The sequence below is a fragment of the Tiliqua scincoides genome, chromosome 4 (assembly GCF_035046505.1).
Source record: "Tiliqua scincoides isolate rTilSci1 chromosome 4, rTilSci1.hap2, whole genome shotgun sequence".
Classification (NCBI taxonomy): Eukaryota; Metazoa; Chordata; class Lepidosauria; order Squamata; family Scincidae; genus Tiliqua; species Tiliqua scincoides.
The window spans coordinates 40,306,769-40,320,817 of NC_089824.1; the positions used below are offsets into that span (position 1 = coordinate 40,306,769).

The following is a 14,049-nucleotide window of genomic DNA, read 5'->3' on the forward strand; positions in this document are numbered from 1 at the left end:
TCAAGGCCTATAAAAGGCCTTGCACAAAGCAAGGCTGGCCTTTCCTTCGCTGCCACTGCTGCATCACAGATGTGAAACAGCAAGCAGTGGAGGAAGCCCTCATCCCACAGCTCATGCAAAGAGGTCAAACAGTTGCCTTCACGCTGAGAGCAGTTGTGTCGGGCCAGTGCGGGCTGCAACAAATCTCTGGAGGGCCAGAGGCTCATTGGAGACTGTGGGCTCCCTGAGGGTCGCACTGAGAGGCCTCAAGGGTGTGGGGCCAGGGTTTAGGCACCCTTGATCTAACCTGTTGTGCCCCTCCCCACCTCCCTTCCACCCCACCCCTCGCACTGACTTACCAGTGCCAGGGGACATCTGCTGGTGGGCCATCCCTCACTGCACAGTGCTCACAGTGGTGGCCTGGCTGCTCTGAATGGTGTGTCGTGAATCTATTTATGTGGCTCTGGGGATTGTGGCCTGAACTGTGGTGGTTTTGCTAATAATTTGCTGTAAGAGTTGTTGATCCCCATTAAAGAGCTTCCCAAGGTTGTCCAGGTGATGTGACTTTCTAAGTAATGATAAGTTTATTACCAATAATGCCCAGAGCCAGCCCAAGTTCACTTGAAGCCTGAGGTGGCAGGCCAAATGTGGTCTGTTTCTGCTCCTTTCGCCCCTACATTGGAAAAGAAAGAGGGTGACAAAGTGGAAGAGAAGAACTCTTCACCCCACTAGGCCTGAAGGCAGGGAGTGATGGCTTTCATCGACTCAGCCAGGCAAGTCCAGACGACCACCCACTTTTTTGTTCACATGGCAGTGTGGGGCGAAACCAAGTCTCTCTCTCAGGCTAGCACATCCTTTCACACAGTTGCAAGAAGTGCCTGGTGCATGACCACAGTGGGGAGGCCCATGGGCCAGCTGAGGCTACAGCAGGCAGGTGTGGTTTCGAAACATACTCCTTATGTGACAACACGGGCAGACAGGACCCCCTCATCTTGATGGCCTGCTGGGAGACAAGGCCAAATTCAGGTGAAGAACCAAAGGGCAAGCTACAAGGGGGAGAAGAACCAGAAGGGGATAGGACAGGAAGGGGTAGCACCATAGCTTCAAAAGGACAAAGAAGGGCCAATGATTAAGTCTGGTGGTGAGGTACCCGAGACTGTAGTGATTAGCAGCCCTGCATGGAAGCAGGGTGAAGCAACCAATGAAGCCCAGGGAAGAAGCTCCCAAGCCAGTGGAGTAAGCAGGAGAGTGCAGTAACTCCCTCCCAACCTCAATCTTTCAGACGCACCAGGGGCTCTACATCTGACACCAGCTGATTGTTTGGAGGGGAAGGTAGGATCTTTGGGACATGAAAGTGCACCCCCTTTCATGCTGACTCTTTCACCTGTAAGCAGGAGGAGGAACTTGCAAGTAGAACTTCCCCTTCTGCTATGACCCCCTCTTCCTTTTCCAATTTTAGGAGTAAGGGAAAGAGAAGGAGCCATGGAGTTGGGTACCCCCTACCAATTTGCTGCCTGAGATGACTGCCTCAGTAAGGCCTCATGGATGGGCCAGCTCTGATAATGCATTTCATGAGGAAACACACACAACATTTTATACAATAGTGTTCACAAAGCACTTACATAAAACTATATAAAATGCTCAAGGCATTTACAAACATGTATATGGTGTCTCTAGCACTTTTAAAAACTCTACCATGTTTCTTTTTGACACAATCATTTCTGATATTGATGTTGCTTGAGCACATTCAGGGCTAATTCATATGCGCTGCAACTATCACTTGATAGTTTGGTTAAATCACAGATCAACTATTTTAGACAAGGATTTGTCACATAGACCCATCTTTGGAGGTGAGCTTAACAAGCAGTAACGTAAAGAGATGTCTACCATTAACTGAAAAGCTTGCGTGAACGTGACCCCCAGTTGGTTCATTATTAGCTCTCAGTTTATATTCTTTCTTCCCTCCCAACCCCTTCTCCAAATTTTTCAGCTGCTTCAAAATTTTTCAGCTGCTTCTGCTCAGAGAGTCAGATCCAGTGTGACAGTTTTCAAAACAAAGTCCTCTGGATAAAATCTGATCCACCATTCCTTTTAATGCATTATGTCTTGTCAATTCCAGCCAAATTACTTGCTGCCTAGAAGTTTCTCCAGAACATATACCAGAAGCCAGCTGGACTGAGAGTCATCATTCATTCAATGAGTTCAACCAGGAAAAAGAGAAGACATGACGAGTGGGCTCATCAGCCCTTTCATTGCCCACAGGCTGCCCTTCTGCTTGTCCTTGAGTCGATGGTTCAGACCCAGTCTGTGGGGTAAAGAAATATCAGGAAGGGAAGAACTGAAAGCTCATTCAAACAAACAAACTAGAGCAGTGTTTTTCAAACTGTGGGTTGGGACCCACCTGGTGGGTTGTAAGCCAATTTCAGGTGGGTCCCATTTATTTCAATACTTTATTTTTAATATATTCAACTTGATACTACCATGGTATGTGACTGCATTTGGGGAAATGTTATAGACCTGTACTTTTAACAAGCTACTATATATATTCTTTTAACAATGAGAGTAAATGGGACTTACTCCAGGGTTAGTGCGGGTAGCATTGCAGCCTAGGATTGTGAAAAATTTTCCAGCTTGATGATGTCACTTCTGGCCATGACATCACTTCTGGTGGGTCCTGATAGATTCTCATTGTAAAAAGTGGATCCTGGTGCTAATTGTGTGAGAACCACTGAACTAGAGTCAATAAAGTATATTTTTTGACTGTTTCATTCCATCAAAAATAATTCTTAATAGGTATTTGATGGTAATGATGGTAATGGAAAAGAAGAAAGATACATAATCTGTAAAGCTTTTAGATATAATTCAGTAGGAGGTTCTCCTGCACAAGCTCCACAGATGGATGAGAGTATGATCTGTGCTGTCATGCACATCTCCCATTAATTGTAGGTTGTGCAGGAATACTTGCCTGATTATGCCTTGTGGGGACAAGGCCTATTTGTTTGCAAAGAATTTTGAAAATAGGTCTCCAAGTTTAAGTGGGACATCTCAGCACTGCTCAAAGAGAACACTGTTGTTTTTAGTCAATCATTTTGGACTTCTAGAGGTAAGCCTGTTGTCATCATATGAACATAGGAAGCTGCTTTCTACTAAGAGGCAGACTGCTGGCCCATCTAGGTCAGCACTGACTATTTTATCAGTGACTCTCCAGTGTTTCAGACAATCTCTGCTACTGGGAGATTGAACCTGGGATCCTTTACATACAAAGCATGTGCACTACCATTGAATTACAGCACAGTCAACAGATAATATGCTTTTGATACTTCATAAATTGATTAAAAACAACTACTTCAAATGCTACCTTAACCTTGGTTTGATGGTCTGCAGTAAAGGCCAACCATGAGACCCTTATCTTAACCCAGATAAAATCATGTCCCATATTCTCCCTTAGATCACACCTTGAGGTAATGCACAGGGAAACGCTTCCTCTTCATGCTCTTAGAGGAATTTGCTGCACTGTACTATGGAGAATGCATTGTATCTCAGCTACAGCATAGAGAACCATAGGATACCTCAAGCATTTATAACACCATCACACAGTGTAAACATATACAACCACTAACAGATGCTTATGATGAACTGCTATATGGGAAAGAAAATGGTGTGTCATGTTCCAAGCATCTTTTGTAAATACACAGCATTAAGTTCAAAACCCAAATTAGTGAGGAAAGATGACCTGTTAGGTATTAGTTGTCTTAGCTTCATGCATTTGGACATTATCATGCAACAGTAAGACAAGTCCTGGTGCCTTGTTGGTGTGAAAAAGTAGCTTGTTTGCTTCTGTCTAAGCAGAGCGGTGGATCTTCCTTCAAGGGCCAAATCCTTTCATGTAAAGAAGATACAACAAAAATTTTTTGCACGACTTCAGTATTTTGCACTGTTAATAGTTGTACTACTGCATTATCTTGGGACCCACCTCTAAAATACAAATGCTACCCTAGTATGGATTATGCTTTTGAAATACTACTATTGCAAGCTTAAAATAATGTATATTCTAGGAAAATAAGGCAGCTCTTAATTACTAAATTACACAATTACTTAAAGCCCAATCCTATCCATTCCCTCCTCTGTCGACGCAGCCACGCCACCAGAGTGTATGCTTTATCTTGGGGGATGCATTCCTGGAGATCTCCAAGTAAGGGAACATTTGTCGACTTACCTGGGGATAAGCCTCCAAAGCCTGAACATGTCTACTTTGACCTGTGCCAGGGATTTGGCTGGCACTATCTGAGTAGACCTGAGAAGGAAGATCAAGGCCTGGAAGGGAGATGGAATATAGTGGTGCTGCTGCAGATACAGCCCCTTCCAGACCTTGTTCCATTCCTGGTCTGCCCCGGTTTCCTCCTCCATGCCCCATTCCACACCTCCTTGCCTCCTTCCTGTTTCCTGCACTGACTTACAGGCACCAGGAGGTGTGGAAAACCACTGGCACACCACTGGGGCCACTAACTGCTTGTGGTCCAGCTCTATGAAACAACATGTCATCTTCTGCAACAATTGTACAGGACCTTATGCTGCTGGAAAGCTAGTTCCAGCAGCATAAGGCCTACATAGGATTGGGCTATAAAACTCAGCCCCTCCCCAACTCTCTTTTTGAGCAAGCTCTCTTTGAGGTTGAGTGAGCTCTCAACTTTGGAACATGTCAGTAACCAAGTATAACATGTGTTACCACTCTGGCTGTCTTGATTAGCATAACTAGTTCTATCATTAGGCAACTAATGGATGGTCAAAGACCATCAAAAGAAGATTAACAAAAGAAGATTAATTATCTTGATAGCTGGAAATCTCTTGCTCTTCCTTTGGAAGGTAACAACCTTTAGCTAAAAGGAGACACAGGCTAGTGCTCACTTCTCCAAAAGACACTATGCCTCTTCCCACCAAAACTTCTCACCATTTCAGGAAGTAGGGGGACCTTGCTCATATTCACATTGATTGACAATGACTCTCTAGTGTTTCAGACAAGAGTTTTGCCAGCCCTACCTGGAGATGCTATGGTTTGAACCAAGGATCAATTTAAGGTGGTAGCATGGAATTTTTAGGCAGTCTCCCATCCAGACACTAACCAGACCCAGACCCAGACCTGCTTAGCTTCAGCAAAACCACTATATATGACTTCAGGCCAGTCATCATTTTATAAACATTTTTGAAGTGAACTTACTGAACCAACATACAGAGAATTTTCCCACCCATTTCACCCTACAGTTAGTGCTAGAGGAGTTTTCTCACCCCTCACTCATAGGGGTGAGAAAACCAGCACGATTGGTCTAATGTATGCAAAAGTGTTCAGCTAACAAATATGGTGAGGTGGGGAACTCACTGAGGAGATGCTGCTTCCTGTGGTGAGTATAATGTGTAGACAAATGTGGCAATCTTTGGGAACAGCTGTGAGTGAGCATGTTGGCATTCTCTGTGGTAGTGGCCGGACTTCAGAATTATTCTCGCGGTGGGGGGGGGGGGGAGGTTGTGCGACTCTTTTCTTTTGACCTTCTCATGTCTCCTTAGGACACGTCTATTTTTCTGTGCCTTTGGGATAGGTTAAGAGGGCCTCTCTGGTGTAACTGGTTTTTTTATTGTATTACATAGTAGTTTTATTGTTTTATATAGGTTGGAGTGTTGGTTTCATTGTATGTTATTGTACTACATATTGTAATTCATATTGTGAGCTGCTTTGATGCTCTTTGTGAAAAGTGGCATATACATTTTAAAATAAAAGAAATACATAAACATAAACAACTAACTGCTAGTTACACATTTTTTTCCCCTCTCACACATGGAGTCCTGACCATTGCAGAGCATATAAAATCATGCAGACAAATGTATTGTGTGAATTGTATGATCATGAATGTCACTAGCAGTTGTGCTGTGTTCTATTTTTCTATACACCATGATGACTGAAGTTCACACAATATGGGGACACATGTCTGAAGATGGTTGGGTCTGCTTGTACCCACACACACACGCGCACAAAATATAGCGTGAACTGGCACAGAAATTTTTGTTATTCCCATTTTACAGATGTGGAACAAAACAGAGAGGGTGACTGCTCAGAGTCATTCACTGAGTCCATAAAAGCCCTGGAATGTGAAGTTAGGTTCAAATTCTGCACTTGCCTTTATCCAGTAGACTAGGGAAACAATGGTAGCCTGCAGGCTGGAATTGACTTACCAAGCAATGCTGTCCAGCCTATGAAGGGCCCACCAATTTTGAACCAAGGCATGGTCAAGGAAAAGAAAAAAGAAAAAGAGGAAAATTCAAAAGGAAAATACTTGGCAGAAGTTGTGAGAAATATATTCCACACTATAATATTGCATCTGTATTTTTAAAAAATGTAAATCCCAAGTCAGATTCAATGCATGTGCTCTGCAACTGTGAAGTCTTTACAGTTAAATAGCACCAGCGTTTTGATAGAATTAGATATTGCCCAGGAGGGGGCTGAAGTGTTGTGCAGCAAGATGAATTTTGAGCAAGCTAACACATCAGTCAGGAAAAACAGAATAAACTCCAAGAATGCAGGAACTGACCATTCCTGTGCTAGGTTACGTGGCTTCTAGGTAATGCTGACTTAGGACGCAATCCTAACAGCGCAATCCTTTTTAGGTGGCACAGATCCAAGCAGCCCCATTGGGGCCACTATGGCGTTACCTGGGGTAAGGCGAATGCATTCCCCATGCCCCAGGCTGAGCCACAGGTAGCCCCAACCCCACATTGGATGTGGGTCAGGCCAGCTGGCCTCCCTGTTCCAGCGTGGGTTACGTTTGGGCTGCCCATTGCAGTTACTTGGCACGAGGGGTTACTGCGTCCAAGACATGAATGTTTACTGAATCTTTGTACAATTGGAGCTTGTTCTATCTAGTCAAAGGGTGGTTCTGATTCTGTTTGTTATGTTCTTCTACTAGTTCTTTACAAAAACAAAAACTGAAAGGCGGCCAGTGCACAATAACCACAAGACAGATGTGTGTCATATTCACATTTACCCCACATGTTGCTTTTTTTAGTTTCCTTGTCAGAATCTGTTGTTTATATTCTTGTTTGCACATGCAAGGCCCATATTTATATGAAAGTCCACCAAAAATGCAATCACATCTTCAATATGAAATGGTACAATCCAGCAAGGTCTTAATTGCACAATCTTGCTAAACAAGTTTCTTGCCTTTTATATAAGGCAAACTTGATTTATGTAGGGCCAGTGCTTTATCTTCTTTGATTTTGTTGGGATTCCATGAATATGAAAGGGTTACATTATTTTAGAATAAGAATAGTCAATTTTACTTTTTTTGCAACAATGTCTGCACTCTAGTCACTGAACTTTAACTGATGAGTTTTGTTTTGTGTTAATAGTGAAAAAAGGAAAACCCTCTCTTAAACTTACACTGAATTGATCATCTGCCAAACTTCAAAACATTATGATTTTCCCCTATACACAATCCTGTTTTCCTAAAAATGCTGGTGTCAAACTCAATTTATTGCAGGAAAAAAATGAATTTTATCTGCTATATTTGACTGCCTGCTTTCAAAGATTCAACCCCAACATTTGATTTAAATTACGTTTTAGAAGTATGAATTTAAAAACTCAGTATTTGCAAATATTTGTAAACCTAATAGTCCAATCCTATCCTATGCCATTTTATGCTATGCAGCTACAATGACAGAGCATGCACTATCTTGCTTGCGTAAGTCCGAGGAGAGGCAGGGGTCATGTCTGGTCAGGAGAATAGAATCTGGTGTGTACTGCTGATGCCAAGATCCACTACTCCTGCCCCCAAACCACCCCTGTCCTCCCCACTTGGATCCTCCCCTGAAACTACAGCAAATAGCCCATGGCCTGCCCCTGCTGACACCTTACCTGCTCCGATGCAGACTGGGTCCATCGCTAGCAAAGTCATCAAAATTTTACTTTTTCACAATTTCAGCAAATTGTGAAACTTACAATGCAGTAAGAGGACTTATGGCAGCGACTGGGAAATTTGCACTCATAGGCCCTCTATAGGGTTGGGCCACCCTTTACACAGATTTGAATTCAAATCTTATCTGTCAAAAGCTGATTTCTTTCTTTATAAAACGCATTATGTGGTGATAAATTATCACTAAATCCATTTGTTCTTTCCCATGGTCAGATACTACTTTATTGCCACTAAAGGAGACTTAGCTACAAGTTATTTTAAAATAATTCCAACTTTCCCTAAAGAGTTTCTGTTTACATTGTAATGTAATATAATTCCTTCAGCAGAACATCCTGCAGCTGTCAACTTTTATCACAACAATATAGCTACAATCTCAAAGATTTCATTTTTGGTGCCTATTTTTAATTCTCTGGGAGCCAACTGAAATTCTTTTCTTATGAAATAAATTGTTCAGCTACATAACTGTAGGCAGGTAAAATATGCACCGGCAAACTCCATCCATCATAAGATTAGCTGCTCAATTCTCAGAAAGGTGGTCGGCCGTGAACTTTTAGTGCCCATGGGGACTGAATGTCTCACTGAAATAGATTTTCATTCTGTTACAATTAGAGCTGTATGGCAAAAGAATAATGCAATGCTGTTGATTTCACACAACCTTAACGATTCCAGAAATAGTCCTGAGCAAATGAATTCAGTGTTTCTCTGTGTGTAGGCTGGGTAAGTTCCCTGAAGGAGATAATGTCAAGCATACTTAAGGGAAATTAAATGAAGGGAGAAATCTTTGCAGGGGGAAGGTTAGGAGACCCTAATGTAAGTCTCTTTTCCATAGAGTGTGAAAGCTCCTTTGGGGTTTCACTGAACATACCCCATATAATTACGCTCCTATTCTACACAATGCCTCTACACAAGGTAAGCTAAAAATTTAGCTTTTAAACATTCTGCCTGCATTCTTAATTTACAAAACCATTGGCTTTGGATGAGTAGCACTAACATCTCTCACAGAACTAGTGTAGGCTGACATCCACCTGGGTGGGAGAGCTGGGCAAGCTTCACCAACAAGCTCTGTAAGCATCCTGTGCTTTGCCCCTGCTTTTATTTGAATTTATATCCCAGCCTTCCCCCAAGATACTCAGAGTAGCATGCATGGATCTTCATCACCTTTATAACAAGTTTTACCTTCACAACAACCCTACTGAGGCTGAGAGATAGCAACTGTCTCAATGTCATCCACTGCACTTCGTGGCTGGGAGCAAATATGAACCTTTGTCTCCCCAATCCTAGTCTAACACTTTAACCACTACATTATGAACTACTACACTGAAGTCCTTGTCCAGTGACTTGAAAGTTCAAGGGGAAACAAGGAGGCACATGACAGATGTTTAGTAACTGCCTGGTATATTCTCTGATCACTTTTCTGACCATGTGAACAAACACATTAAGGGCTGCTAGGTAATTTTTGTGAGCACCATCCAGAATTTTTTAAAAAATAAATATTATCACTTGTGACTCTTGGTCTGATCACATGATACAGATTGTGATGAGATTCCCACTTGTTTCTTTCAGTATCTTAGAGCAGGGGTCTCCAAACCCCGGCCTGGGGGCCAGATGCAGCCCACAACAAGCCTCAATCCAGCCCGCGGCAAGCTTCTGGTCCCATGAAAGCCTCTGACCCGCTCAAACAAATGTGACCAGAGCTGTGCTCCAGCTGCATCTGGAGGGTGTTCTGAGTGTCGATGACTCCATGCGCCTCCCCTCAGAATGCCTTCTAAAGAACTAAAAACATCACTTCCTGGTTTTCCTGAAAAACCAGAAGTGATGTTTTTGGGCTGTCTGAAGGCCTTAGGCCTGCGGTTTTCAAACTCTCCGGGAGTTTGAAACCCGCAGTAAGTCTTTGCGGGGTCAGGGGGAGGCAGCGGGGGCAGGGGGAAGGCAGCGACGCGATCCCCAGGATTGCTTCACTCAGGGGGCTTCAGGGACTGGGGTGCACCCTCCAGTCCCTTCAGCAGCCGTCCCTGTGTGCGGGGAGCCCTGCGCGAGCGTCTGCAGGGCACCCCAGGTCAGGGAAAGGGAGAGTGGGGTGATCTGCTCTGCCTCCGCAAAAGCGGAGCGCGATCGCCCCACTTTCCCTTTCCCTGACCTGGGAGCCCTGCAGGCACTTGCGCAGGGCTCCCCGCACACAGGGACGGCTGCTGCAGGGACTGGAGGGTGCACCCCAGTCCCTACAGCCCTGTCAGAAGGCAAAGCGGAGCGATCGCGCTCCGCTTCTGGTTTTGTGGAGTGGGGTGCGATCACTCCGTTTTCACTTTTCCTGACCTGGGGAGCCCTGCCGAAGGTTGTGCAGGGCTTCCTGCACCCCCGAGAGGCTGCAGGAGGCTTGGGCAAGTGCACCCAAGCCCCTGCAGCCCCCTGACCGGCGCGATCCACTGCCTTCGCCCGTCTCCTGGCTGCCCCCGCCCCTTAAGGGGGCAGAGGCTAGGACCCACAGGCTGGGGCGTTGCAACGCCCCAGTTTGAATACCACTGCCTTATGCTTTCTGAGACTTTCCAATGTATTTATTTAAATTTTATATTTAAAATTTATTTTTCCAGCCCTCAACACCATGCCAGATATTTGATGTGGCCCTCTGGTCTAAAAGTTTATGGACCCCTATCTTAGAGAGCTGGGGCATGTTGAAACTCCCTACCAGAAAGCTTTGATGCTGGCCTAGTGGCCCATTTCAACAATTTCAGACAATCAGTTTGCATCTTCATTCAGACAATTCATTTGATCTTACAAAGAATGCCTGAAATTCCCCTTAGGAAATCCAAACTTCTTCACAATGCTGTACAGCAAGTCTGGAGCTGATCTGTCCATCCAAATGCACCTCTTCCATCTGCCTTTAGCATCTCACAGATCCGGTATTAAGTAGCCACAAGAGAACACATGAGAGGTGTTGGTGACTTATTATTAGATGTATTCCAGAATCCCTGAAGAGCAGACTAGAATTAGATCATTGTATCCAGAACCCTTTACATTGATGAAGATAATTAATTTTCAAGGATTGAAATAACCTAAGTGCTTGTTTATACTTAATAGTGACTGCTTATTTCAAAGCACTGAGCATTTGGACCACACTATATCCCAAAGAAAGAAATGGTAAACATCTTATACCGAAATGCTGATCCGTGTTGCCCACTATACTTCTACTTAATCAAATACAACTCTCTAACGGCCCAGTTCTATTGATGGGCAGCACCGGTCTCCTGCATGCTGCCCTGGCAACAGCTATAGCAAACATGCTGTAAGGCTCGTCACGGCAGCTGGGAGAGGAATGACACCAGCGGGGAGACCTGTGCCAGTTGCTGGTGGGACAACTGCTGGGAGCCACTAGCTGTGAGTATCCCGCTGAGCATTGGGGAGACATTCCAGGGTGGGGGAAAGGCAGGGAGGGGGCAAAACTGGGTAATGGGAGGGTGGTCCGTGGGATGGTTCAGGCCTGGAAGGATGCTGCCAAATCCTATCCTTTCCTGGACCTTGTAGTCCAATATGGGTCTCCTTGGTTCTGTACCAGCAGAGAAACCAGCACACTGTCAATATAAAAGTTTGTCTTGAATAAAAATGTGGAGTAACTCCTGGGTGTTGCTCTGAGAAAGTTAACTTCATACTGACTCATTCCAATTAGAAACATGCACACACTCCTGAAGAAAATAGAGAGAAGACATCAAGAGTAACGATTTTATAAGTTGTATGTTATAAGATGCAGATCTCAAACAGCTGTCAGAAGGAACTCTCTCTCCTTGCGGCAGAGAAGGGCAGAGATTCTAGCAGTGACGCAGAGCAAAGTCTATGTATGCCACTTAGAAAGCAGACAGCACTTTAAAGTATAGATTGTTCTTTGAAAGGACCTGATGAATGAGACCTATTACCATTTAAGATTATGACTCATGGCAGAGTTTGCACTGTGGGTTCCTTGGATCAGGTAACAAAGCCTGCATAATTTGTGGGGTTTGGCTATGCGTATCACTTGCTCATGAATGAATGACTTAGCTGAGCGATTGCAAATATGCGAGGAGAGGCGCATAAAAACTATGGACACGTTGCACATGCTATGGAGGCCAGATCTATTCTGTAAGAGCTCCGTAAATAGAGTGTCCTGCTGAGATATCAGATCCATCAGCACATTCTAATTCCTCGAAGTCACCCAGTGGTTGGAAAGAGTCCACAATACAATGTCAACAACGTTTTGAACTCGGATTTCCTGTTATTTCTAAATGGTTTTATTTTAAAAAAACTTGTTCAGTTGGGATGTGCTTTCCGACGGATGAAAAATGCAAGAAATATAACATCACCCAGTTCTTACTGCCCAGACTGGAGAATCATAAAATGAAGGATGAAAATAATGATGATAGATTAACTAAGTTCAAGCAATTACATATGTAATTTTTCACATCTTTCTCATCTTCAGCCCTTCCTTTTCTATTCCAGCCTTCCTCCAAGGAGCTCAGAGTGGCATACCCAATTCTCTCTCCATCTTTAATTCTTACAATTACCCTGGAAGGCAAGGTGGACTGAGAGAGTGACTGGCCCAAGATCACCCAGTGAACTTCATGGTTCAACATGGATTTGAGCGCCGGTCTCCTCACTCTAACCATTAGACAACACATTGTCAGAAAAGGAAAGGAATGTTAACTGACCTTCTCTCTTTGATATTACTGCAGCCTAAAGAAAACTCCCTATCACACATCTCATGATTCTAAATTTGGTAAAATCCCTCTTGTTCTTGAACTGTTGAGAGCAAGAAGGCCTTCAGAAGTATAAACCAACTGAAAGCTAATAGAGTTTTTAAAAAATTACAGTGTGTGTGGAGTGGTAGTCATCAGACTGGAAACTTAAATAGGTTTCTATTGCTTGGCATCCCCTGCAGTTTTTAGACATTTCACTTGCCCCCCCCCCAGCCCTGCCTTTAAAAAACAAAAACAAAACAGAGTTGAAAGCACACATCTGAGTACATATGTGATTTTACCCTCATCACTTACTCAGACAGATAGATACCTACTTGGACTGAATATTGGTCTTCCCAGGTAGAAAAGACTGTGCTTCAAGTGCTCAAAAAATGCAGCTTCTCCACAAGAGGGGCACTAGCTTGAGGGATACCATGAAGGCAGAAAGAGCCCAATCCCATCTCCCACCATTAGTGAAGATGCAGCTGTTCTGCCAGAGCATGCGTTGCATCCAATGGTGCGGAGAGGGTGATCTGGAAGGCTACCAGAGGTAAAAATATTTTCTATTTACCTCTGCAGAGGCCACTGAGTGGCCTGTGGATCTCCTCAGACTTACGCCAGTTATATAGCTGGTGTAAGTTCAAGGAGAAAAAAGGGAAGGGACTGGTTGAAAAAGAAGGGAGAGGTTCCTGACAGGCACTGGTACCATCAGGATCAAGGCCCTTCCCAGTCCACTGCCTCCTTCCTCCTTGCCCATGACTCACCCTCACCCAACTTAATGGCATTGATGGAGGCTCCAGGAGCCACTGTGTTGTGCCCCGTGCTGCTGCCTAAGTGGCAGTAGCTCAGGAACACATGACTGTGGCCCCACATTTGTGCCATCACAAAGGGCCTTTATGCTGCCGGAATGTGAATTGGATTCACATAAATATATGAGAAACATATATGCCATAAATATGGGAAACAAGAAATAAATGAATATGTATGGCAATAATACTCTGATCACATTGAAAGGCCTGGAAGGAACAGTTACTGAGAGAAGGACGTGGTATTTTGAAAGAAGGGAACATTTTTTTTCTTCTGATTAAAAAAATTTTTTTTTCATTAACTTCAGGGATGACAAGCTATCTTAAGGAGGCAATTTAATTGGGATCAAATTCAAGTATTTTTCAGTTTTCCGTGAAGCAAAGTATAAAGGCAAGGTCATCCTCTGTGTGCTTTGATTTGCAGAGAAGAAATCACGCTGCCCTCCCTTATTCTGAGGTAGGATTGCTAGAAAAGGACTGAACTCAGAAATCAGGAGGTATCCCATGACTCACAGTATCGTCTGGAGATTAGTGCTATTAAGGAAGCTCTGCTAAAACTAATTACAGCAACACCCTTGCCTGGGAACCTGACAAAAGTGTATTGTC

At 43.9% G+C, this 14,049-nt stretch overlaps 1 protein-coding gene across 6 annotated transcripts in view; it reads right to left on the reverse strand.

Moving 5' to 3' along the window:
- Nucleotides 1-540: 540 nt before the first annotated feature.
- The window catches only part of TRIM55 (tripartite motif containing 55), a 55,147-nt gene continuing 41,638 nt past the window's right edge, over nt 541-14,049 (reverse strand). For 3 of the 6 annotated variants that reach the window (XM_066625909.1, XM_066625911.1, XM_066625908.1), the window contains exon 10: nt 541-2,284. In XM_066625909.1, coding sequence (XP_066482006.1) covers nt 2,165-2,284 — 120 coding nt within the window. In that variant the 3' untranslated portion in view covers nt 541-2,164. The remainder of the gene's footprint in view (nt 2,285-14,049) is intronic. The other 3 variants (XM_066625913.1, XM_066625912.1, XM_066625910.1) reach the window with 1 other exon arrangement.